General features: G+C 50.5%; 1 protein-coding gene across 5 annotated transcripts in view; it reads left to right on the top strand.

Annotated features, from left to right (window-relative positions):
• Window positions 1-26,709, top strand: part of ZDHHC3 (zDHHC palmitoyltransferase 3) — a 55,525-nt gene that overhangs the window by 6,757 nt on the left and 22,059 nt on the right. For all 5 annotated transcript variants that reach the window (XM_073901055.1, XM_073901057.1, XM_073901056.1 and 2 more), the window contains 2 exons: window positions 10,198-10,527; window positions 25,171-25,295. In XM_073901055.1, the coding sequence (XP_073757156.1) occupies window positions 10,222-10,527; window positions 25,171-25,295 (431 nt within the window). In that variant the 5' untranslated portion in view covers window positions 10,198-10,221. The remainder of the gene's footprint in view (window positions 1-10,197; window positions 10,528-25,170; window positions 25,296-26,709) is intronic.

Raw genomic sequence — 26,709 nt, 5'->3', positions numbered from 1 at the left:
AGTCCACTTCTTGGGTTTTTCAAAAGAAGTCACAAATCTTAGAGCTCTAGTCCTTCCCAGTCACTTTAGAGATGAAGCCATCAAAGCGAAGTTGAAGTGACTTTTCCTCAAGTCCATCCACTGTGTGAGGGAGTAGGAAGCAGAACTCGTGTTTCCTGCTTGGTCATTCCTCCCCTCCCCTTTTGGGAAAAAAAGAGAAAAAGCCATGTGCTGTGCTCAGACTGTGGTCTGTGGTGGCAAGCAGAGCTGGTTTTGAGTCCTGGCCTTAGCACTCCCTTGCTGTGTATGACCTTGGGAATATTACCCAAGACTTCTGCACCTCACTGGGTTGAAGTGTAAGAAGGTCGAGGTGCTGGGTTGTTGTAAGAATTACAATGAGCTGCTTTATCTAAGTCCTCAATCATCATAGGCATTTGGTTCATGTTGGTGCCCATCTCCGTTCCTGGAGACAGCACTGCCTGTTTTGTCTAAAACTTTTAGACAAAGTCTCAAATGGACTTCGATTTCCTCATCTATGGAACAGAAGGAGTTTGGCTAAAATCTAATAGATGGGTGTTTAAGGTTTCTTGCAGCTATAAAATTCTGACCCAGATAGTGATTTTATTTTTAACCAGTTCATCTTATGCATGGTCTTGTTTTATTGTATTTTTTTTAATGTTTTATTTATTTATTCATGAGAGTCAGAGAGAGAGAGAGAGAGAGGCAGAGGCAGAGGGAGAAGCAGGCTCGCCGCCTAGCAGGGAGCCCGATGCAGGACTCGATCCCAGGACCCTGGGATCATGACCTGAGCCGAAGACAAATGCTTAACCATCTGAGCCACCCAGGCGCCCCATGGTCTTGTTTTAAAGTCTCATTAATTTTCTTCATTATTATAACATATCATAAAGTACACCTATAAAAGGGGAAAGTAGAATGTGTTACCCAAACAAGTGCAGTTTCTACTGATTCCCAATGTTTGTGACCTATATTGTGGCATCCTCTCTGTGGATGTGATGTAGGAAAGACATGAGGGTTCGAAGCCGATGGCCAAGAGAGAATTCTTGAGACGTCTTTGGTGCAAAAAGGTGGTTTTTTTAAAGCCTGGGGTGGGACCCGTGGGCAGAAGGCTGCACTGGGGTCATGAGGAGTGGCCCATTCTATACTTTCAAGTTGGGAGGGGGTTAGGCATAGTGTAAACCTCCCAGGTATTTTGGAAACAAGGTTTCCAGGATCCTGAGGGGGCTAGCTATTGTTAGGAAAGGTCATTTATTACTGTTTAGTAGAAACTCAGTCATGAGACCCTTCAGATGTATATCAGTGGGTCATATGCTTGGGATGATTGTCAACATCTATCTTGGGGGGTAGAGATAAAGGAAGTTTCCAAAGGAATTTTTACGTTAAAGTAAACTTACAGGATGCTGGGGATTGGGCTAAGGTTTCCTTTTGCCCTCAGTATCAACATTGAGGCAGTTGAGTCCCTAGAGGAAGGTCACTCTCCCTGTTTCAAGGACTTGTCAGTGGGCTGTAGGTAGTAAGGAAATTTAATAAGTTTTCTTCTGCCTTTGTTTCCCACATCAGGTGTGTATTTTTTTAGGAGATTTAGAAAGTCAGGAGGTGGTGAAGTGGCCAGGTGAGGTACAGTAGTCCGTTGTGGTAAGTGAGAGAGCTGTTAGCGTCCATGACCTGTCCAAATCCCAGACTTTGTTCTGAAGTGAAGGCCTACTGTTGGAAGTCTGAGTGTGCACATGAGTCTGTTTGATAAGAAGGTGGCCAGAAGGCAGATTTCACTTACCGACCCCTATCTGATTTTCTCAGTGAACCTTAATGTCTGTAGGGTTTGGTTTGAGGGTATGATGTTTTACTTTTTTACTTCTTTTTTTTTTCAAATGTTTTGTTGAAGGTTGAGTATATCAGAAGACAAGAGACAGGCAGAGCAGGACAGACCCTCCTGCAGAGGGAAGAATCGTGTAGACTTGTCGGTAAAGATCTTCTAGAACAGGCCAGGGCGTTCTGCCTGGCTGGACGCCTTTCCTTGGCTGGTGGGTTGTGATGCAGATGATAAGGCACCTTTCCTTTGAACTACACCCTTACCTTAAAAAAAAAAAAAAGTTTAGTGACGCATTCTTTTTTTTTTTTTAATGAAATATTTCAAACAGCGATTCATGGTTCATTCTTTCTTTTTCTGAGAACCCTGTAAAAATGGGTATAAAATTTATGATCCTTTTAGATCCTTACACAAATTAAGAGAATTGTAGCTCAGATAAATTGGTTTTCTACTTTTTCAGATACCTTACTAAAGCTTCTAGGGCATGGACCATTTATTTATTTTTGAAGTTGTAGGCCTGGCTTTTGAATGCTTTTAAGTCTATCACTCTGAAATGTGAGAAGTTCTAAAAGAGGCAAACACCATATTTTTGAGACAGTAGGATTTAAGCCATAGAAGGTTATTGATATACTCGTTAAGATGAATTTCAATTGAGAAAAATGATAGAAGTACCAGAAAAGATGCTGCCTTCTTTCAGGGGACCTTTTAAGTGATTGTGTAAGGGTAGACTGAGTTCTTTAACTGTAGTAAGAATTAGTTTAGGTGAGAATTCAGTGTTTAGTAGGGCAAGTTCAAGAGGATATCAGGCCAGCCCCCCCGCCCGACAGCAATTCAACATAATACTAGATTTATTAAAATGTTAACTGTTCACCTGAAACAAATGCTGACCTATGTTAAAAGCCTCTGATTTAAGGGTTTCTACTACCTTGGCGATGTTCATGACGTCAGCTAAGGAGTTGATGAAATTGAGTTGATCTATAGATGAACTATATGTTCCTACTAGTAGGGACCCAGAAAGGTGAATCCTTAAAAAAAATTTTTTTTGGAGTGTTTGGATGACCTTTGTCTCTAAGCCAAGGGAAAATAATCGCACCTGATTTGAGTTTATTCAGCCAGTCTGTGTACAGATATTTCATACAGGCCTTAATGGTTGGGTGTGTTAATGCTACTTTAATCTGTACAGTCCCCCAAACCTACTGTGCTGTACATGAATGCATGTGTGGATGTGAGAATGTGAGTGGGTGTGGTGTCTTAGGAAAGTAATCTTCACAAAGTACTTTGAGATGCTTCTAAGGATTTTAGATCTAGCTGAACTAATCCGGGACTTCGGGATAGCATTTTAGCTCGTGAAAGCCAGTGATGTTGGCAATCTGAGAAGATCTGCAGTTCCTGGGACACTTGCTGGATGGAGAACAGTGGAGTTGTGGGGGCTCTAATACATCCCAACACAGAACTTGTTTGTTTTATGTGATGGTCGTGTCTTTGACCCTTAGGCATAAAGCCTGGGCTTTGGGTCAGTTTTCTTAGGGCAGGTGATGGATTTATAAGGACTTGCCGATAATTCAACAAATGATGAGTAACTACAGGCAACTCTTGCCATCGCTAATGGTCAACACTTGGCTAGGCATCCAGTCTGGCCAACCTGCTGATGGGCCACAGTGGGATGGGACCTGTGAGCTTGGCCATAGCATCACCCTTTCAAACCCCTTTATGTTGCTTGGCCTTGGATAGGCAGCATGGAAATTGAGTCATGAGTGCATACCACAGCGCCAACCCAGTACCCCAAACCCTGGGGCTTGTAGGGCCCCAGACTGCATGTCACTAAATAGATTTGCGTCTGCCTGTCTGGGTTAGTGGGGAGGCACACTTGTAGTCAGGTATAATGAAGCGTGTGAGTTATAGATCTGGAGGCAATTCTGTGGACCAGGTGTAGGGGGGGTTTGTTTTTGTTCTTGTTTTAGAAAATTATCACTATCAGTCATTTCTGTTTTTTGCTTCTGAAACTCTAAGAAGGAGGACTAGATGATTTCCTTAGAATTCCCACATTCTCGGATAGCAGAGCTCAGAAGGTCATTCTGACAGACACTGCATCTTCCTTATCATCTGGATCGCTAGCTCCCGGGAGCTCTAGAACTCCTCTGGTACCGTGAGTCCTCCTATGACTTCCTTACCCCCAGGGCTTAGTCCCTTCGCCTTTCTGGGCCTCAGTGTTTTCATCCACCAGGTAGAAGAATAATGACTTTGGGCATGGATTACTAACATATGGAAAAGCCAACTCTTCTTCTTCTTCTTCTTCTTCTTTTTTTTTTTAAGATTTTATTTATTTATTTGAGAGAGAGAGAATGAGAGACAGAGAGCACGAGAGGGAAGAGGGTCAGAGAGAGAAGCAGACTCCCTGCCGAGCAGGGAGCCCGATGTGGGACTCGATCCCGGGACTCCAGGATCATGACCTGAGCTGAAGGCAGTCGCTTAACCGACTGAGCCACCCAGGCGCCCGAAAAGCCAACTCTTCTTAATGCTCTAGAACTGTTGGCCAAAACAGTACAACATAGATTACTATAATTAAAATTGCCAAATGATCATTGTTTTAGATCTTTCTTTGGACACAAAATGGAAGAGGATCAGAAAACCCAGTTCCACCCAACTGCATCTCTGGCCTGTTGCCTCAGTGCCTCCCCGGGCTCGTTGCCCTCTGGTGGACTCGGAGCCCTCTCGTCTGTCTCATTTTGTCTTGTCTGTCAGTGCCAGAGCGGCCTTACCACAGCATGACCACGGTCCTGATAGCTTTCCTCAGAGACTGGGGTGCCTCCCCAGTACCTCCAGGGTGAAGTCCCACCTCACCTTGAAGCCTGAGGCCTTGTAAAACATAGCCTACATAACATAATCCTACCTTTAGCGCTTCATTTCCACTTAGCGCCCACCACCTCCTAGTCCTAGTCCCAACCCAGTTCGTGTATGCGCACACTTAGGCACACAGCCCCAGACATCCAGCACCCCCACCCTGCATCACCACTCTTCCTGCCTCTGTCTGAACAGAACGCTTCACCTGGCTCCGTACCCTGCTCAGATCCTCTCCCTTTAGCTGCCCAGGCCATGAGAAAGTCTATTTATCTCTCTTCTGGGCTTTGTTTTTTTGGGGGGGGGAGGGTCCTTTTTGCCTCTCCATTGTGCTGTTCATTAGAAACCTGTGTTTTAGGGTCATTGTGGGGTAGGTCTGTCCGATTTCTGCATCCATTCACTCAAGAAATGATTTGAGCACATACTCCTGCCAGATACCAGGCTCTGATGCCGAACAAAATGGGACTTGCAGGTTAAGTAGAACAAAGCAAGTAAGACTAGACTTAGCAGATTGGGAGCTGGGAGAGGGGAATGGCAGGGCCTGAACTGGGCAGCACACACACATTATGGTCCTCATCATCCCTTGTGTGAGCCCCCGCACAGTTGCTTACATTTAGTGGCTGCTCCGGGAATATGTTTTTGAATTGAACTGAACTGAAGACAGGAGAATTTAGAGGGTCAACAGGGCAAAGGAATGGGATGGAAAGGGGTGGGGGGGGGGGGGCTGGAGGAGGCCGTCCTCCTGAGGGGTGAGCTGGTGGGCAGGATTAAAGGTCCCCGGACCCACCAGCCTCCTTGTGTGCACAACCCAGAGGCCTGAGCAAACAGTCTGCCCAACGGTCACAAGCAAGGACTCATGTGGGCAGTCGGTCATGGGCAAAGAGCCTCTCCTCAACCCCAAGGATTGGAGTTTCCCTAATTCAAAATAGAAAAGGTCAACATTTGCCTCTTCTGCTGTGGTCATTAGGGGCAGAATGAAGGGAAGGTGCACAATTTGTTCAAGGTGAAGTTTTCCCCGTATTTCTAAGATTTCCAGTTGACTAAGGAACAGATCCTTATTGGAAAGCTACTTCCATTGCTCTTGAGGGTCCTTGGGGTTAAATAAACTCTTCACCGCCATGTGCTTTGATTGGTTTTGAGCAGGATATTTTGAAACACTGAAGTGTGGGTTGGAATGTGAACTTGAGTTCAGTACTTGGTGTCTGAGTCTGCCAAGTGTGCCCTTGTCTGGGTGCTGGCCCAGATCACAGGTTCTCCCTCACCAGTGAGGGGAAAACAGAGCTCCTCTGTACACTCTTTGGTTCCCACATTGTTTAAGGATGGAACGTTCTGGTTACTTAAATAAGAATCACAGTCCAGGGCGCCTGGGTGGCTCAGTTGGTTAAGCGACTGCCTTCGGCTCAGGTCATGATCCTGGAGTCCCGGGATCGAGTCCCACATCGGGCTCCCTGCTCAGCAGGGAGTCTGCTTCTCCCTCTGACCCTCTTCCCTCTCGTGCTCTCTATCTCTCATTTGCTCTCTTTCAAATAAATAAAATCTTGAAAAAAAAAAAAAAAGAGTCACAGTCCACTTACTTCACAGTCTACTTGGTGCACCCTCCTCCGTCTGGGATATGGCCACACACCTGAAAGGCAGCAGACAGGGCTTCCAGAGGTGGGCCTGGGATCACAGAGCTCTGGCATCGTACTCAAGCATTTGTGTAACAAACGCACACAGTAAATGGCTACTACATGCCAGGCCCTGGGCTGATGAAAAGACAGGGCTTCCAGCCCACAGGACCTGTGTGGTGGGAGAGCATAGCAGGTGTTCCCTAAAGGCCTGTTACCGAGAATGAGTACCCTTCTTTTACGAACAAATAAAACTAAACCGGCTTTAGTTTTATTTGTTTTCCAGCCCACAGCCAATTAGCGGTCATAAATGGAGAATTTGTCAGGGGGGTTGGCAACTATAGGCACGGGAATGACAGTAGCCAGGAATGGAAGAGGGAGACAAAGAACCATACAAAGGAGATGTTGGAATTAGAATTCTGGTCTGCACAGGCCAGTTGGTGTGAGGCCAAGAGCTCAGTGAGTCTCCATGACCCCGGAGGACATCACTCCCTGATACATTCCAGTAATTGATGTTCCCGGTAATAACTAAATCATTCCAAAGAAATGGATGGTTATTGTACTTAAGACAGGAGCGGGTATAGTATCTTTTTTTTTTTTTTGGTCTGTTTTTTATTTTACTTCCGTGTTTTATTTTTTTATTTCCACCTTAACCATCCTAATGGTTAAACTGTGTATCTGCTCAGGAACAAGCCACAGTTACTGGGAAATTTACTTATGTGGAAGGGTCTGTTCCTCAGCAAAACCACACATACGCAACATTACTCTAGTCAAGTCGTTGCCATGTGTACGATCAAGAATGAGTAATTGACGAGCGAATACAGTCAACTGGTCTGAATATACTATGAGTGTAATGTAATCACTGGAAATACCTACAAGGGAGCATTGTTCTGAAATTTATTTTCAGTGATCATCCATTTCAGAAAACCACACCTTTTATGCTAATTGAAGAGCAGCTTGATGGAGTACACAGCTTTCAGCGAGATGACCCTCGGGCTGCAGATGACAGGAGGTTTTGCTGCCACAGACATGGGTGGGGTGGGGTGAGTTGTAACCACCCATTTCTGTCACACTGAGCTGTTCTGCAGGGAAAGCTGGAGCCAAGACAGATCTCAGTTATCTGGTGGGTAACAACCGCCTCGAACCATGGGTCAGCAAACTTCTGTATAAAGCTAGAGCGTAGGGGCGCCTGGCTGGCTCAGTCAGTGGAGCATGCGACTCTTGATCTCGGGGTCATGAGTTCGAGCCCCACGTTGGGTGCAGAGATTACTTAAATATTTTAGAGATTACTAAAATCTTAAAAAAAAAAAAGCTAGAGAGTAAATAGTTTAGGCTTTAGCCTCGCAGGTCATTAGGTCTCATCACAACTGCTCAGCTGTGCCATTGTTATGCAAAAGCAGACAGACAATACGTCTTCGAATGGCATGGCTGTGGTCCAGTAAAACGTTATGGGTTTAGAGCCTGGGTACCTACAGACCTGTACAGCAGCAGGAAAAACCAAGAGAATGCTTGCCTGTGGGAGTTGTCAAAGTGGTGAGCTTTGATCAGCTTTGGACTCGTGGGATTTCATGGGATTTCAGTTTTTCATTTGTTGGCTTTTGGTTGAACGGAGCTTAGAATTTTAGAATCTGCTGGGCCCGGGTCCAGTGTGCAAGCTCCTGCTGCCCTTCCATTTGGTGCCTCAGAAGGGTGTCCTCATTGTTCATGCCTCTAGGTTGTCGCTGGCGGCACCAATTGCCATTGTCTTCGTGGAGAGCACAAGGTTGCTTTATTCGAAGATTCTGATTGACGGCCTGTGGGGAACCACTGCTTTTACTCTACTTGGGATGGTTATTCCATACGTCATGACTTCCTGTCCCTCAGCTCCCAGCACAGTGTACCCAGCGTGTGATAGTCACCCTATTTGTTGAGTCCTGTGGCCCAAACAGTTGATTTCCCAGGAATCAGAGACTCCCTGAGTTCTGCCCTCGCAGGTGATGGGGTCAAGTGGAGAATGTTGGACAATGAGTCCAAAGTGTTTCTTTGGATAAGTACATGGTACGCATCGAACTGCCTTTCGGCCACTAATTCTCTGCCGTCCTGGGGAGGGGAGGCCCTGGCCTTATTCTTTCGTTATTAGCCGCTGCAACTTTTGACTTGAGAATGTCTGTCAATTTGAGTAGCAGTGACTGCCGGCTCAGCTTTCTGGACACGTCCTTCCTCGTCATGACTACAGCATATTCAGTCCAGAGGCTCTTTGTTGGGGAGGAGGGCTGGGGAGGAAGAAGGCCAAAGGGTGAGGAAAGCCCAGCACAACCACTGAAGGTTTGCCCATGTCCTGTAGAGCCCCAGCCTCCAGAAAAACACGCAGAGCCAGCATGCTTGTGAATGGTTGCCTGCGCTGCGAAGTGCCTGGAGTTCTCAGAAGCCCGAAGATGTCACTCACAGTGCTGTAGACAGCTCCAGGGGTCACTCTGTGGCGCCTCCATCTGGGGCTAGCCTGTGCCGGCGCAGTTGCTGACTGAGAAACCGGCCTGGTGAGCAACAGGCCGCCACGTGTAAGATAAGGAATCAGAGGAAGGAAATGTGTACTTGCTGCGTCTTTCGGGCATGCTGTGGACAGATCGACTTTATTATCGATCCTGAGTTATTTCATTGCTGTCTCCAGAGACGCGGGCTGCAGCTGCTAGGAAGAAGGGGCGTGTTGCTCAGCACTTGTTTTGGAAGGGATGGATGTCTTTCCTAGAGAGACTATGCCATGTGTGTGGGGTCCGTGGTATGTGGGCTTGTTATGGCCTACAGCGTTCATCAGGAGCACCTCCAGCTCCCTGGAGCCTCACACCAGCCCTGGGAGGGGGTGCTGGGGCGGGAAGGGGGTTATCTCCGCAGGTGAGGACACAAAGGCTCACAGAGAGCCTCACAGCTCGGTGGTACAGAAACATCTTTGGACTCATTGTCCAGCATTCTCCACTTGACCCCATCACCTGCGAGGGCAGAACTCAGGGAGTCTCTGATTCCCGGGAAATCAACTGTTTGGGCCACAGGACTGAAAAACCTGGTTGGTTTCAAGAACCTTCCCTATCCGGGGTTTTTCAGTCCTATGGCCCAAACGGGAGAATGTTGGACAATGAGTCCAAAGATGTTCTAGGTCACCAGGTCCTTTCCTCCTACTCATCCCTGTTAACCCCAGACAGCCTCAACACCAGCCTCTGGGTTTGTCCTTGGCATAGAGGCAGCAGTGTCCATGCTAAAGAGAGTTTTCCCAGAGGGCTTGGTACTCGGTGTCCCGTCTTGTCTTTTAAGTCACAACTAGAACATATCCGTTGACACCATCCTCCCAGTAGATCGATCCCTAGTAAACAGAGAGACCTGAGTTCTAGCCTCACTTCTGAACTGGTGTCCTGTTTGTGCAGCTGCAGCTCCAGCCGACCTTGGGTGAGGCATTTGCCCTTGGAAGACTCCCTTTGCATATCTGTCATGTGAAGGCTTTGGGCAAGGTGGCCCTATTTCACAAAAGCTAAGTTAACTTTCGGAAGGCAGGAAGGAAGAGAACTTACTTTTCTTTTTTCTTTAAGTAAACTCTACCCCCAGCTTGGGACTCAAACTCATGACCCCTAGATCAAGAATCACATGCTCTACCAACTGACCCAGCCAGGTGTCCCAAGCACTCACATTTTATTTTTTATTTTATTTTTTTTAAGATTTTTTTATTTCTTTATTTGAGAGAGGGAGAGCAAGCTCGAGTTGGGGGGAAGGGGGGGAGGAAGAAGCAGACTCCTTGCGGAGCAGGGAGCCCGACGTGGGGCTCGACCCCAGGACCCTGGGATCGTGACCTGAGCCAAAGCTAGATGCTTAACCGACTGAGCCACCCAGACATCCCTCATGGCTCACTTTAGAAAGGTAATTTTGTCAAATATCCTTGATAACAAGACACCACCCATTTTCTGGGTCCTTTCTTGTCTCTTCCAGATGCCAGTATGGACAGAATAGCTTATGATGCTTATCCCCACCCACCACTTCCGAGACATTGAGCGGAAGCCAGAATACCTCCAGCCAGAGAAGTGTGTCCCACCTCCCCACCACGGTCCTGTGGGAACCATGTGGTTTATCCGCGATGGCTGTGGCATTGCCTGTGCCATTGTCACCTGGTTTCTGGTCCTCTATGCGGAATTCGTGGTCCTCTTTGTCATGCTCATTCCATCCCGAGACTACGTGTACAGCGTCATCAACGGAATCGTGTTCAACCTGCTGGCCTTCTTGGCCCTGGCGTCCCATTGCCGGGCCATGCTGACGGACCCCGTGAGTATGTCTGGGCCTGTTTTAACCAGCCCACACTCTCCTCCTCTGGCCCTGGCATGGCCACAGCCCGCATGTTCCCCTGGACCTTGGGAGTGTGGAGAACAGGAGGGCCAGGGCTGGGGTGGGAAAGTGAACTCAGGGCCCCCCGAGGGGACACCACCTGTGCCACAGCCTTTCTGTCTTGGTTGGATGTACCTGTATGTACACTGGTGTATGCGTCAATGGAGCCTACTGCGGGAGGGATTTGGCCTGGCAGAAACCTAGCCTCTCGTTCGTTGGAAGGGCACAGTCCGATAACCATGGAGACTGGGGACAGATCACAGAGTGGAAAGCATGCTGAGGGCTTGGGTCAGGGTGGGGCTTCCCAGTGAAGACAGGACTGCAGCGAGGTGCTTTTGAAATTAAAGCCGTATCCAGTTCCAGGAACCTGCACGGAAATGGCCTTCACTTTGGGCGAGGCTCATCTTTTCCTGAAAAGCTGGACAAGCCTGTTTCAGGCGGCAGCAAGTGCCTCTTGGTGAATATCTGTGGGTAAAGCGGTGGTGTTCTGCCTGATGACTTAGCTAAATATGCCAAGCTGTGCAGGTGGCTATTGAATGTCGCGTACCCTGGCATTAAACCCTCCGTTCCTGTTCATCATCTCGTGTGGGAAAGGCGAGAGTGCGTGATTTGATAAAGACCTCCTGTGGCTTAATAGTTTGAGTGCGTAGGACGAGTATGTTGAAATTAAGAGAAGGAAAGCACCACTACTGGCCATGGCATTGGCCACCCAGACTCTGCTTCTGGGAGCCCCAGGGAGAGCAAAATAGAGACCCTGGGTCTTGGGCTCATTCCCTCGAAGGGCTCCATTTCCTGCCGGTTCAGGCGGTGGCTTGTTAATCCATCCCGAGGGAGAGCAGCTTTCCCAGCTCGATTACACGTCGATAGCCAGTCCAGATAGCACCTCTTCTCCCCCACGTCCTGGCACCATTTATGGGGTCACCAGTCAGCCGGCCCCTGAAGGGCCTGGCGTACAGGTTTCCCCCACTATCTGAAAAGGAGAACATTCCTGTGAAACCTTTCATAAGCCAAACGGCATCAAGCAAAGAAGCAATTTGCATGTTGTAAAAGCGAACATCCTCTTCGGATGTCTTTGCGTTGGCCGAAAGGTACTAAAGTGGGTCTTTCATAAAGGCCAAGTGACGTAACGCCAGCGTCAAGAAGAAGGGGGAAGACCTGTATGTGGTTCCAACCGGAGTGCCCTCTGTCTAGAGAAAACAGGTGAGGCCAGCCCCGTGCGACAAAGGCTGTGGCAGAGGAAAGCCCGGGTTGCTGTGGAAAAACGAGGGAGGGGGCGTGAACCAGCCTAGCCGACGAGGACGGCTGCTGGGTGGCGCCCTGGCCAGTTGTTGCGAGAGCAGCGTCTGTTGGTGGGGGAAGTGGCGGGGCCGGAAGACCCTGACGGCGGGCCAGGCCAGGAGAGCAGCAGGCACACAGGCGTGTGGCCCCTCGAGGCTCCCGGGAGCTGCGTGGGATGGTGGGACCTGAGGAGGAGGGAGGGTTTGGGGGGCAGTTGGATGACGAGGGGTGGTCCAGAGCCCCTGAGGATTTTGAGTGAGAGTGGCGAGACCCGGTTGTCATTTTACAGGGGTCATGCTGGCAGCCCGGGGAAGAGCCCTGGGAAGAGCCCGGGGGGCCCTGATGAGGGACAAAGTGAATGCCATGCCCACTGAGTGCCTCCTACGTGAGAGGGCCTTTGTGAGCAACGGCGGCAGCTGTGAGCAAGACAGACCAGCATCCCTGCCTCCTTGGAGCTCACGTCCTAGCGCAGGGGGTCAGGCAGTGAAGACGTGAGCGAACGAACAAGGTGATTTCAAACAGTGATAAGTATTTTAAAGATAATCGAAGAGTGTGATCGGGGTGATGTGGTGGTGATTTTTCTGGGGCACAGGGGGCCTGCTTTAGCTCTAGGGGATCTGAGAAGGGCTGTGAGCGGTGCCATTCAGAGCTGAGACCTAAGGACATGGAGCTGGGAGTCAGGCAGGTGAAGCCCCTGAGGGCAGAGGCTTCCAGGCAGAGGAGAGAGTAGGTGCAGAGGCGCAGAGGTGGGCACGCACTTGGCGCATCTGGGGAACAGGACTAAGACCAGGGTGACCTCCGCGTGGTGAGTGGGAGCAAGAGGAGCTGGAAGACACAGGTAGGACTGCGGAAGCCAGATCGGGCAGGGCCTTGAGGGCCTCATGAGAGCTTTGCTCTTTACTCTCAATGTAGTGGGAAGCCAACGGAGAGGCATGACACGACCTGATTTTTTAAAAAAAACAGTGTCTTGTGCTTGTAACGGGGGTTTGAGGTGGAGCAGAGACCCAGGAGGATTAGAGGGATGGCAGTGGTCTGCACACGACATGGTTGGTGGCTCAGACCAAAGTGGGAGCAGTGAAGCTGGACAGAAGCTGTTGGATTTGGAGTGTATTTTAAGCCACTAATTCTCAAACCTGGCTGCACGTTAGAATCCCTTAGGGAGCTCTGAAGAAGTATGGACACCTGAGCCCCACCCCCAGAGATTCTGCTCTGATTGGTTTGGGGTAGGGCCCTGGGTATCGGAGTGCTTTAAAGCTCCCAGGCGTCCTCTGTGTTCGGCCAGGTCTGAGAACCACTATTCAGAAGGGCCGACAGAATGGAGAGGGACTAGAGAGTGTGTCTTCCAGCATCTTGGCTCAAGCAGCTAGGGGATTGCTAGTGCTGTTTCTTAAATGGGAGAGTCAAGAACAGATTTTGGAGAGAAATCAAGGCTTCTGTTCTGGCCAACTGTGTCTATATTACACGTGAGCAGAGAGCCAGGTTTAGGGCTGGTGCAGGGTCAGGATCAGACAACTTCGTGCGAGGTCACTGGTGTCTAGAAGGCACGTGAGTCAGGGAACTGGACGTTGGGAGGTGGGCGGCGGGAAGGCTTCTGGCCTGGCACCCCAGCTGCCGCCGCACGCATGCATCCTTTCACCCCGCACTGACCTGCATGGCCTCTCCGGGAGGTCTCCTCAGTCTAGCCCCTTGCACTTGGATGCAGGAGTGAATAATTCTCACCGCTGCCAATCCCCAGTGAGTGAGAACCATAGACTATACCCCAAACACCAGTCAGCTTCCCACCGGTGTGTTTTGCTGGTGGCCCCAAAGAAAACTGGGCCCCCAAATGAAGCATCGGTCAAATATCAACCATCAGTAAGGGGAGCGACTCAGACATGTTCTAAAGGCACGCCCCACCTCGGGCTCTTCAGCCACCTGCCTTTCCTCTCTCCCAGCACACTGATGTGTTACACAAAACCCAGTGCGTCCAGAGAGGGTTGGGAGGCCCTGGGGCAGCATGGGGAGCCTCGATCTCACACTGAAAACACATCAGATTGGGGGCTCTTTATTAACACTCCAGGGCGGGTGTGTTTTTAGGAAGGTGCCACTACAGGGTCCTAAGAAACTCCCTAATAGGATTATAATGTTTTGTATCTCAGGAATTCAGGTTGCATATAGTTCTTCTCAAAAAAACTATCTTCGTGGGTTATAAACAACTTGTAACAATGTATGCATTGTTTATCGTTTGGGGTTGTTAGTATTACTAGGTTATCTTTTAAAGAAAAAATAATCTCGCCGGGCGCCTGGGTGGCTCAGTTGGTTGAGCGACTGCCTTCGGCTCAGGTCGTGTTCCTGGAGTCCCTGGATCGAGTCCCGCGTCGGGCTCCCTGCTCGGCGGGGAGTCTGCTTCTCCCTCTGACCCTCCCCCCTCTCGTATGCTCTTTCTCTCTCTCTCTCTCTCTCTCAAATAAATAAATAAAATCTTAAAAAAAAAAATAAAGAAAGAAAAAATAATCTCTTCTAGTCTCCCCCAAACAGTTGCTAGACCCCTTCCAGCTTTGAAATCTTACCGTGGTTGGACCATCAGAACAGCTGCAACCACCCGTAGCTTTCTGGACCATTTAGCAGTCATTCCCTGCACCACAGTGGGAAATGGGTCTGTGCAGAGCTTGAGCAGGAAAGGGAAGAGGGAATGGCTCACAGATGTGTAAGGAGCCCTCTTGGAGGTGAAGCTCCCATGGGAAGTGGGGTAAGAGGGATGGGCCTGGAAGGAGTGAGAAAGGGGCTAAGGGGGCCTCACTTGACAGGGGGGCTGGCCCAGAGGCAGCATGGCATGGGCAGAGCCCAAGTCAGACCAGGGTCTGGTCTCGGGTGCCCTCACCTTGCTCACTCTGAGGGTGTGTCATATCAAGGAACTCTCTGTGTTCCCGAAACACTTCAGAGGTCTAGAGGGGCTCTGAGCACCCGGAAGAGGCAGCCTCTTGAAAACAAACCAGACTTGGAGACTCTTATCTTGGTAGCCGTCTCCCTCCCCACCCCGCCCCCCAACTTCGCCACTTTTTCCTTTCCCTTTGCAGATATGTTTTAATTCCTCATCCTGTGAGCTTCCTCAGGAATCCTGAGAGATTCCCTTTAAGATTTAGATCTGGGACATCTGTCTGTCTCCCGGAAGCCGCTTAAAGCTGAGAGGCATAGCTTGTCCCGTTTTGCCCCGGCTGCCAGGAAGCTCAAAGCCAAGTGCTCCGCACTTGCAATAATTGTGTAAACCCTTCTGATCATTTACTAACTAATCATTTACTAACTCATCATTGTAAATGACCCCAAGTCTGAGATTTGACAAAAGGAGGCATATAAATTAATTTAACCATGTTGTTAAGGAAAAGAAAATCCATCTGTCTGCCTGCCCCACCGCCCCTCCCTCCCTTTGAATCCCACCTTGTGAATATCTTGCTCTACACAGACTTCACCAGACCCTGCAGGCCTCTATTTCTGTTTCACCTGCCAAAACTCATCCACGTGCAGTTGGCATTCCCTTCTGGAGCCTCTCTCTGTGACCTTATCGATTACACACTGTGTACAGAGCCGGTTAGCAAGTATTTACTTGGGCCAGTAGCATGGCGGGTCATGATGGCTGGCCCCCAGGAACGCAGAGGAGGGATAGCACTGAGCCCTCCCGCAGCATGCCAGGTAATAGGCTGGTGCTGGGTGTGGCCAGAAGTACTGACCTATTCCCCCAGGTCAGGTCACTTGTCTAGGGGGTCATTCTCCCTCGTGCCAGGCAAGTTCTCATACCTGCCACTGAGCAACTTAGAAACACCAATGGAGGGCGCCTGGGTGGCTCATTCGTTAAGCGTCTGCCTTCAGCTCATGTCGTGATCCCAGGGTCCTGGGATCCAGCCCCGCATCGGGCTCCCTGCTCGGCAGGAAGCCTGCCCTCCGTCTCCCACTCCCTCTGCTTGTGTTCCTGCTCTTGCTGTGTCTCTCTCTGTCAAACAAACAAATAAATAAATGAAACACCAATGGAAAAGTCTTTCTGGCTCCAGAGAGAGGACAGTAACCATCTGGGGATTACCTACCTCCCACTTTGTTGTGGAGGAGACAGGTGGCCTGTGACTCAGGCCTGGGGCTTGTCACCCTGTTCCTGGCAGAGCTAATCGAGGGAGAGTCTCTGCCTGGACAGCAGGTGTGCTCATGCCTCAATCCCAGGGCCCCGGAAACACTTGAAGCAAGTTTCATCCTTGTCGATTAAAATGCACGGGGATGTTGAGGCCTTGGACTCCTTGGTGTTTCTTTGGAACCTTCCTTGTGTCCTTTTTATGCTGTCGTGTTATCCTAAGTACGTACTGAAACAGGCCTGGTTCAGTCTTAGTGTTAGCGTGCTGATACAGTTGTTGGCAGGAGAATGATACTGTGGCATCAAGGTGATTGCGAAAAGCCTTTTCAAGCACTTAACAGCAGCATCTGGTAAATACCTAATTTGTCTTCTGATAGAGACGAGGGTTCTACACTTGGACTGCCTGGGTCTGAATCCTGGTTCTGCCACCTGTTAGCCATATAAGTTGGGGAAGTTGCTTGATTTCTCTGCTTTAGTTACCTCATCTGTAAAATGGGGAATAACATAGTCTTTGCCTATAGGTTTATTGGCAGAACTAACCGAGAAAATACAATAAAGCGCTTGGAACTGTGCCTGGCATAGAAGCACTTTGTAAATGTCTGTTATATCATCATTATCCTTCAGCTTGGGTTTATTGAGTACATGCTCCGTGCCAGGCCCTGGGCCATGCACCAGGCAGCAAGTTGAAAGACGTTGTCTCTCTTGTCCAGGAATTTACAGCCATGCACAATCAGTGTGTACTTAAATGATAGGTGTTATAAGACAAATAAAAACAGGCCAGGCCAGCAAAGGCTTCTGTCTTGGGTGTGGCCCAGGGCCATGAGGAAGAAGGCAGAGGAGGTGATCCCTGAGTGGGTTTTGGTTCCAGTGCAGGAGGCAAGCAGGTGCCTGGCAGGCTGGGCAGAGGTGCTGACGTGGGGTCCCTGGGGGCCCAAGAGGAAGATTTGGAGGGCACAGTGCCTTTGGGAAACTGCAGGTAGTTCACAGGGATTGGGGGGGGCGCTGCATCAGTGGTCCAGGGCTGGGTTGTGGCGGCCCTGCACGGGCCCTGCCCAAGAGCTCGGACGCTGGGCCCGGGGAAGGCTCTGTGAAGCCTGCGAAGGCATCCAGGCAGGGAGAGTAACATGGCCAGATTCCCATTTTAGAAAGTGTACTCTGGGAAATAGTTAAGGAGAATGAACAGAGGTGGGAGATGCTCTAGCATCTGGGGCATGTGAGGATGGGCCGAATGAACACCATGATGGCAGCATGGAGGGGAGGACATGGGATTTGAGGCACAGTTTGGGGCCAGTATGTGGGACAGAGGGTTTGGAGAGCTGGGGATGGCTGCTGGATTTCTACCCTGAATGCACGGTAACCGAAGGGCCAGGTGGGCCCTTCCCCAGGAAGGGAGAGTGGGGGGGGGGGGGGAAAAAATCCAGTTCTCTCATGGTGAATTTGGGGGCTTGGTTTTCTTTGGCTTTAATGCCTCTTGGACAACCAAGTGGAGATGTCTGCAGCTCGAAAAGAGGTCTCAGTTGGAGCCAGCGATTGAGCATCACCACTGGGTGTGATGGGGAGGCCTGTTGGTGGCAGGGGGTGGGGGAGGTGCAGAATGAGCAGGGGAGGGATCCCTGGGGAACACCAGGGCTCCAAGGTGGGCAGCATCCCAAGGGAGGGCAAGAGGCCCAGCCCCAGAGGCAGGAGGACATCCTGAGGGAACAGAGCAGCCTCAGGAGAGAATGACAGGAGGGACTGGTGGTCACAGGCGATCCGAGGAAGATGAGGGCTTAGACCCGACCTTTGGGTTTGGTCACAGGGCGTTGCACAGTGACCTGGTGAGAGGTGTCCCTAGTGTGGAGACGCCAGGTGCTGGAGAGCAGTGAACTAGAGCAAGGGAGAGGTAGAGAGAAGCGCACTCGACCTCAAGAAGCTTAGATGCGAGGGGAGGGAGAGCCCGGAGTGTGCACACAACACGGGAGAAGCTTTGGGGTAAAAGTCTGCGGCCCCTAAAGACCAGGATTAGCTGGGACCCTCATCCTCCCAGCTGGTGGTTTGCCCCAGCAGCCTTGGTTTTCTCTGAAAGAGAAAAGGAAATGGGTAGGGGTCAAGGTAGGTACTGGAAGTTTGGGCTAGCCACTGAGGGGAATGGGCAATAGAACCGTATCACACCTCCCTGCCCCAGATTTAAACAGATGCCACTGTGGGGCCAAATACATATTTTAGAAACATATGAGCATTATGGATTTATAAATTCTTTAGTGTTTTTAGCTTGCTGTGTGCACAAAAACTGGAAGTATATCCTCTAAAATATTAATTGTACAGATCTGTGGGTGGTGAAATCAAAGAATGGGTTTTCCTTTGTAATTTTCTCATCTCTATATTCCTTTAAATCACGAACAAGTATTATTGTGAAGATGAGGGAAAAAAATTCCTACGCTGTGGTCTGCCGGGCTGCAGTAACATGGAAACTTCAAGACCTCCCCGTGAGATGTGTAAGAATGGGGGGTAGGCGGTTCTCAGTCGTGCCAGTGTGAGAACACTGGCAGAAACATCCCAGCAGGCCTTCCGACTCCCTGCGGTCCGTCCAGAATTGTACCGAACAAAATTCCTTACCTAATAACAGGAAATTCTGAAATCTGTGGTGATAAGCACAGAAGAGAATGTTCTTTTTTAAAAAGAGGAAGAAAGAGAGAGACAGGAGACTGGGAAGGCTGAACCAGAGGCTGGCAAGGGCCCGTGTCACAGGCTGGTCCGTCTCAGGGACTGGCCCGGCTGGTCTCTGGCTCTGAGAGAGGGACTCACGAGGCAGATGGGGTCTGGCCTGGAAGGCAATGAGCCTTCCATAGAGTGCTGCTGGAGGGGCAGCCTTTTAAAAAGGCTGCGCTGTTGTCTGAGGTCTCCCCTCGTGGTCTGGAATAGCAGGCGATAATGAGGGTACGAAATGAGGGCTCCGGGGGCCCTTTGAGGTATTGGGGTGCCCTCTTGTAGCCCTTTCTGTGCGGCCTCCCGAGGTTTACAGCAAGCTCTGGTGGCTGGGACCTTAAAAACTGGATGTGGTGGGGGGGGAAACAACGTGGGCCTTCATTTAGGAAAACTGAGCCCCCTTGCTTTATCTCCTGGGGCCAGTGATGTTCCTCAGGGCTTTTCCTTTGTACATAAGACAAGAGCAATGTCCAGTTGTGGTTTTGTGACTTTAGGATTCACAAAAGGTCACATGATTGCCCAAACTCAGTGACTTTTTACATTAAAAGGAATTAACATGGCCCTCTGGGCTTTTGTGGTGCCTTCTTCTCTGCCTGGGCCAGTGCCCTTCCCAATCTCCCTTTAAAATCTGCTCCTCTGGGTGTTCAGGGCCCTGCCTTGCCTTGGGAAAGACTTCCAGACCCTGCCCTTCCCTGGTGCCTCCAGGCAGGGCCCCAGATATCTCCAGATGAGATGGTCACAACATTTGGATTATAAAATTCGGGAAAGCTGGTCATATTCCTACTTTGGGTAGCTCCTTCCTGAGGTGTATTTTTCGGTTGTATTTTTAGTGAGTTTCTAATTGCAAAAGCCATGTGTTCTTATTAGAACATTTAAGAAATATGGTTCAGGGCGCCTGGGTGGCTTATGGCTCCAGGTCATGATCCTGGAGTCCCGGGATCGAGTCCCACGTCGGGCTCCCTGCTCAGCAGGGGGTCTGCTTCTCCCTCTGACCCTCTTCCCTCTCGTGCTCTCTCATTCTCTCTCTCTCAAATAAATAAATAAAATCTTTAAAAAAATATATGGTTCAGAAAGTACAAATTACCTGTGATCCTACTATGTGAGATAACCTTAATAATTTGCAAGTGTCTTTGTCTTTTCATATATAGAGAGTTGACCCTTGAACAACGTGGGTTTGAACTGCACAGGTTCACTTACACATGATTTTTTTTTTAATAAATGCAGTCCAGTACTATAAATGTGTTTTCTCTTCCTTACGATTTTCTTTTTTCTTTCTTTTTTTTTTTAATTTTTTATTTATTTGAGCGAGGGAAAAGGCAGAGGGAGAGGGAGAAAGCAGGCTCCCTGCTAAGCAGGGAGCCAGACACGGGGCTCGATCCCAGGACCCTGAGATCATGACCTGAGCCAAAGGCAGACCCTTAACCGACTGAGCCACCCAGGCGCCCTTCCTTATGATTTTCTTGGGGTTTTTTTTGTTTTTCCTTTTTTAAGATTTTTTTAATTTATTCATTTGAGACAGAGAGATAGAGAGCATGAGCAGGGGGAGTTGCAGAGGGAGAGGGAGAAGCCGGCTCTCCGCTGAGCAGGGAGCCCAATGCGGGACTCGATCCCAAGAGCCTGGGATCATGACCTGAGCCGAAGGCAGAGGTTTAACCATCTGAGCCACCCAGGCGCCACCCCCCCCTTATGATTTTCTTAACAACGTTTTCTTTCCTTTGTTTTAAGTAAATACTTTATTATATAGTATATAATATAACATACATCATATATGTGAATTGACTACTCATGTTATTGATATTCTGGTCAACAGTAGGCTATTAGTAAAGTTTTGGGTGACTCAAAACTTATATGTGGGTTTTGTCTGCACAGGCCCCTAAGCCCCGCATTGTTCAAGTGTCTAACTGTGTGTCAGATCTGTACCAGAATGTCTTAGGTGCCCTGTATTGTTTGGAAATCTACGTTTGCCTTTAACAACCTGTCAGAGATGTCCACGTTAAATAGCTGTATGCTTTTATAGCATATTTAATGTCAGGAGGTATATCCTAAATGGCATCAAACATACCATAAAGTCCTTGCCTACCAAGTTTGTTTGCTATCTTAGGGCCGCCTGGGTGGCTCAGTCGTTAAGCGTCTGCCTTCGGCTCAGGTCATGGTCCCAGGGTCCTGGGATCGAGCCCCACGTCGGGCTCCCTGCTCCGCGGGAAGCCTGCTTCTCCCTCTCCCACTCCCCCTGCTTGTGTTCCCTCTCTCGCTGTGTCTCTTTCTGTCAGATAAATAAATAAAATCTTTAAAAAAAAATTTCTATCTTAGGCTTTTCTGCCACCTGCCTGCATTTTGCAGACCAGATTTTTTTTTCTACTTTTTTGAACTTCTAGAAAAAATTTTAATGACACACTTCCGACAGTTGAAAGGGTACAAAGGATAGTACACTGATATGATGGTATGATATCTTCACTCCCCTCCAGCCTCATAAGTAAAACATCATAAAGACAGTTTAGCCCCTTTGTATCCCTCCCACCCCGCCCCACTCCATTCCTCTCCCAGCCTCCCCGCCACCACGAGGTGATGGTTACCCTGAATCACGTGTAGTTTTCAGCATCTTGGTGCCCACAGTGCCTGTGTACCAGGATCCGTGTTTCCAGAAGTTTCTTCTCAGGACCGCATCCCTGTCCCACTCAAAGTCCTGAGCCTCCACCAATGAGAAGAGCATTCCTGTGGATGAGCAGTCCTTTGGATTTTCTCGTTCCCTGTTTGTCTGTTGCCCCATGGCGCTCAGGCAGACCAGTGGGGAAGTGCAGCTCTGTTCCTATTCAGCCATGTCCTGCCCATCTCGGGCGTGAGCAGGTCCTTGATGAGATGGGAAAGCGCGGGTGGTAACAGATAAAGAGCTGGTGATGGGTCAGCAGGGGAAAGTTGGGGAGCCCAGCAGAGAGCTACAGGAGGGGTGGGGTGAGGGGTAAGAGGAGAGGGGAGCACTCCTTGCCTCCCCAGAGAGGCATCCCGGGACCTCTTTGAGACAAATTGAAAAATTTCCCCTAACTGAACTGCGGTACTGAATCTTTTCTCCGCTGCTGGAAAGACACCCACCGCACATACCCTCTTGCTCCAGTGCTTCTGTTCTACCCGGCACCCCCTGGACAGGCCACCTCTGGCCACTGCTTGGACTGTCTCCCTTCCCAGGTGCCTCTGTGCTGCTGCATCCGCCAGGATCCTCCTGGGCCTTCCTGGGTCCCCAGCCGCAGCTGTCCTGCCTCCCCCAGCTCCTGTTGTCCTGGCAGCCATGCCTTTCACTAGGTGCTCAGCCTCCTTGCTGTGTCGGGGTCCCTGGGGGCCCGCCCCACCCGCTGTTTGAGACCCAGGCCCCCATTGCTTGCTTGCACTTCCCACAGTGCTCGGTGGGGTGTAGATTTTCAGGAAGAGTTGTTCATTGATTTGTCTTTGCAGTTTCCGTAACTAGAATCTTTGTCCCCTGTGAGTCATTTTCTTAGCAAAAGATGAAACTCCAGCTCCCTTGCGTCGTCCGCATTTCAAGTTCTTGTTGTTTCTTCAGTGGCTCTTCCTATCCCAGAATTTCTTCTTTGTGGGAAAGGTTCTGACACCCAGTTTTCATCTCTTCTACCCTGGGAACCCCTCCCTTAGCGTGTTATACTCCATCAGCCCTACCCTGGGGAGGCCAGGGATGCTCCGTCAGCCCTGAAACCCCCACCTTACCCACCCTAGTAGACCACACTGTCGCTCGGCCCCGGGCCCCTTTGGAACTTGGGAGTGGTCCCCGGTTCTGTTGTTCATCAGCTTCCCTGATGGTGGTAGCTCGTGGCTGCCCACTGATGAGAGCAGCCTGGTGTCACCTCGACCTTGGATGGGGAGTGTGGAGCAGTCCCACCCCAGAGCTGTGACTCGACCCAGTATTAGGCCCAGTTCTTGCTGGGGAGCTGGGCCACACTGCTGGAACCTCCCCCCCGCCCCCACCAGGGCTGGCACCCTTGGCTCCCTTCTTTTTTGTTCTGCTTGCTTTCACTGCTCCTTTCACCCCATGCTGGAAACCGATAGACCTTTTCCGGGCTAGGGGCTCTGGTGCCGAACAAGGTAGATCCAGTCATGGAGCTCCTGGTCTAGAGTAGTGGTTCTCAGCCCTGCTGAGAGCTTTTAAAAAAATGCGAGTGCCTGGGCCGCACGGCTGACAGTTCTTGTATGGTAGCTCTGCAGCAGAGTCTGGGCGCCCGTAGCTTATTAAAGCTGCGTGTTGTCTCCCACGCACAGCCCAGGATACAGGCTACCTGTGTCAGTCCATTCGGGACCACCAGAGACTGGCTGGCTTCTGACCAACAGAAATTTATCTCCCGCAGCTCTGGGGGCTGGGAAGCCCGAGATCAAGGTCCGGGCAGCTTCCGCGTCTAGGGTGGGCTCACTTCCTGGTTCGTAGGCAGCCACCTCTTGTGTCCTCACGTGGCAGGCGGGGGGAGGGAGCTCTGAGGATTGGTTATAAGGTGCTCGCCCCATGACCTAATCGCCTCGCAGAACCCTTGTGACCAGATCACCTCCCAGAGGCCCCACCTCCTAATACCACACCCTGGGGGATTCAGCCTGTGAATTTGGGGGAGACGCAGACATTCAGTCCACTGCGCTGCTCTGTGCTGAGCCCTGTCTGTGTGGCAACCGTCATCTGACCCCTTCCGGCCGGCCGTCTGCACCTGCGTCGGGTTGGAGCCTCGCAGGCGCTGCCATTTACCGGCTGCTCTAGACGGAGACCCAGTCGTGGTCTTCTCCCTCCTCACGCCCTCTCCCCCACCACAGGACTAATTTGGTTCCCTGCCCCTTCTGTTTGGGTCTGAATTTCCTCCCCACTTCTCCTCCACCCCTGTGTTCACTTACTGGGCCATCAGCAGCAACCTCCTGACTGGTCTGTGGAATTTTCTGCTCTCCCTCTTCTTTCCTGACCCACACAGCACAGGCAACTGAGTTCTCATCCTCAGGATGTCCCCTGATGGCTCTGGGTGGCCCATGAAGAAGAATCCTGCCCCAGCCTTTTAGGCCTGGCACTCGCTCTCCTCAAGCCGCCCCCGCCCCACTGGTCCAGCCTCTCTGCTGCCCCGCGTACCCAGGGCCCCGCCATGCTGATTTTCTCACTGTCCCCCGGATGTGCTGTGCTCACGCTCACCTTTTTGTCTTTCCCTATGCCCCTCCGCCGGCCACAGCCCCTGTTCTCCCGCAGGCCCACCTGGCAAACCTCTGCGTGTGCCTCAGGACCGTCCTTAAACCTCACCTCTTGAGGGGCACCTGCGTGGCTCAGTCAGTGAAGCATCCGACTCTTGATCTCAGCTCAGGTCTTGATCTCAGGGTCGTGAGTTCAAGCCCCGCATCAGGCTCCATGCCCAGTGCATAAACAAAACCAAAAAAAGCCCTCACCTCTTGAAACTTCTATGGTTACCTTGGCTAGTTGGCAGCTGCGCCTCTGTGCTTCTGCAGCACAGTGACTTCTAGAATTGTTGTTACTCTCCAAAAGATTCAGAGCCTGCTGGGACAGACACCTTGTTTGATTCCTGAATCCATAGCAGTGAGCACCAAGTAGGCACCTGGTGAAGATCGGTTACTGGGACCTGGCTGAGGCCTGGACACGGCCTGTTTTCCTTCTGCCTGGATGGGCGCCAGCCCCAGTAGACTCTGGTGGCATTTTGGGTCTGCCACCCAGAGGTGTTGACAGAACAAAACGCAAAGTATTCACGAGCATATGAAAAGGATGGGATAGCAAATTGGAGGGCAGTTCTGGTCGAAAAGCAAGTCAGAAATCTGAGGGCAGTGCTCACAGTTCCTTTTGGATTCATAATAACCAAATATAGATTACCGATGCTTCACAACAATAGGATTGGTAAAAAATAAAACCCGATTCTAGTTTAAACAGTTCAGAGCTGCAGACTTAGGCCTGGAAAACTGAACTGTCGGGTGCGATGCCCGCCAATGAAAATTCGAAAAGGCCAAAGCTGTTACTGGCAAATTTTAATGCAGACTAAAAAGTAATCGGTGAGTCAAATCCTCACTGTAATATTTACATAGGAAAGAATGGATTCAATGAAAACTATTTCACTAAGATGAAGATGGAAAATTATCAGGAACATGGGGCGCCTGGGTGGCTCAGTCGGTTGGGCGTCTGCCTTCGGCTTGGGCCTGGGGTCCTGGGATCGAGCCCCGCATCGGGCTCCCTTCTCAGTGGGAAGCCTGCTTCTCCCTCCGCCCCTCTCTCTGTTCATGCTCGCTCGCTCTCTTTCTCCTCAAATAAATAAATAATTATAAAAAATCATCAGGAACAGTGTAACTGTTCACTGTAGAAAAATCATTTACTTTTCCTCCGGAAAATGCTTTGTCCATAAGTGTCCGTTGGTATTGGCATAATTCTGAACACACATGTTGTTGGGGTAAAAATGTCCTGTCCGTGTGTGTAGTTGCTGCTCCCAAGTGACCATCTGCACCATGGAGCATCAGAACTGCTGGAACCCTTAGCCCAGCCCTGATGCCTTTTCTCTTTCTGACAGGGGGCGGTGCCCAAAGGAAATGCCACTAAAGAATTCATCGAGAGTTTACAGCTGAAGCCCGGACAGGTGGTATACAAGTGTCCCAAATGCTGCAGCATCAAGCCCGACCGAGCCCACCACTGCAGGTACACGTGTCCCCCCCCTTTCACCCCCCCCCCCCGGCCCGCTTCCTCCCCTCCCCCACCTCTCACATGCTCTGGAGCAGCAACCCCCACACCTGCTTCCCGCACAAGTGCCATCAGCAACAGGACTTCTGAACGTCCCCTACTCTGGGCACGTGACCACTGTGACTGAGTCCCGATCTCCATGAGCTCACTAGATTAGAAAGGGCGTTTGGTTTGGGCTCAGGACACCTGTCCTAAGACTTGACAGAGGACCCTGCCAGGCCTTTGACTGTCTCCACCTCTGTCTCTGTATCTGTAAAATCGAGGGGTTCCTGCTCTTCCTACCTCACAGCTTTATTTATTAAGGGCACAGGAGACAGAGGTTTGGAAAATCATTCTGAGTGTCCAGTACTTGACCCATTTAAGAGGTGGGCCCCACTCACTTGACTTTCAGAGGGAAACGAAGGGTCTGTGCCTGAATGGAGATGTTTCTTTAAAACAAAACTTCTAGAGGTTGTGACAATTGTAGGATTCGGCCAAAAAAGCCATTTCCCCATCTCATGTGTGGTGATTTTTCCCTTTGGTTTTCAGATGTCTTCGTTGTTTTGAGTCTTCTCAATGAGAAGGCATCTAGCTAAAAACTGCATTTTATCACTACAAGGGGACTTTAAATGCTAAATTACACTTGGTGTCACTTGGTCCTTTTCTCAGACTGGGGGCGGGGGGCAGGAGGGGCACACCGCTAGTGAGAGCCACAGACAGGCGTGGGGCCCAGTGTTTGCAGCTCCAGTCCAGGGCTCTTTCCACTAGAACTCCGGTTTGGGGGTGACGTGTGTGGCCTGATGGAATTGTATGTATGTCTTTCTGTCAGAGAGCGATGGCGACCTCCCCAACTAGTTGGCCCCTCTTGAGGGTGACGGCTGAGGAGTTTGGACAGGGCCTGTGCTAATTGTTGTCTCCCATGGGGTTTCCGGCAGCTTGGAGAAGCTGAGCCCAGCGTGGGGCCAGTTTACCTCTGAGACCTGTGTTACAAACAAATTCAGGGCTTGCTACTTGTGCCTGGGGTGGAGGCGCCTGTCTGGCCTTTTCTGCTACCCGAGGCATGGGAAGCCAGCCATTTTCATCGCCTGAGTGAAGGGCCCCCATCTGCTTACGTGGTTCCCCAGGCCCCAACTCCGGGCGGCCCAGTGTGCTGAGCAAGCTCCCGCCTCAGTGTTGGAGAGGTCAGCGCTGGAAGCCCAGCAGTGCCCCCACCACGCTGTGGGGCCACGGACCAGGCAGCACACCTCTCCATGCTCAGCTCTGTCCTCTGCAAAGGGGGTTGTTGCCCGGCAGCTTGTCGTGAGGGTGAGACATGAATAACTGTGGGAGTCCGCTGGCTCCCCCAGCAGAAGCCACTGGTTAGCAGAGGCGTGTGCAAGCGGCCGGGTGTGCT

Source organism: Callorhinus ursinus, unplaced genomic scaffold (assembly GCF_003265705.2).
Source record: "Callorhinus ursinus isolate GAN/ISIS: 27379988/994484 unplaced genomic scaffold, GSC_fseal_2.0 scaffold15, whole genome shotgun sequence".
Classification (NCBI taxonomy): Eukaryota; Metazoa; Chordata; class Mammalia; order Carnivora; family Otariidae; genus Callorhinus; species Callorhinus ursinus.
This window is presented reverse-complemented; position numbering and strand designations above follow the sequence as displayed.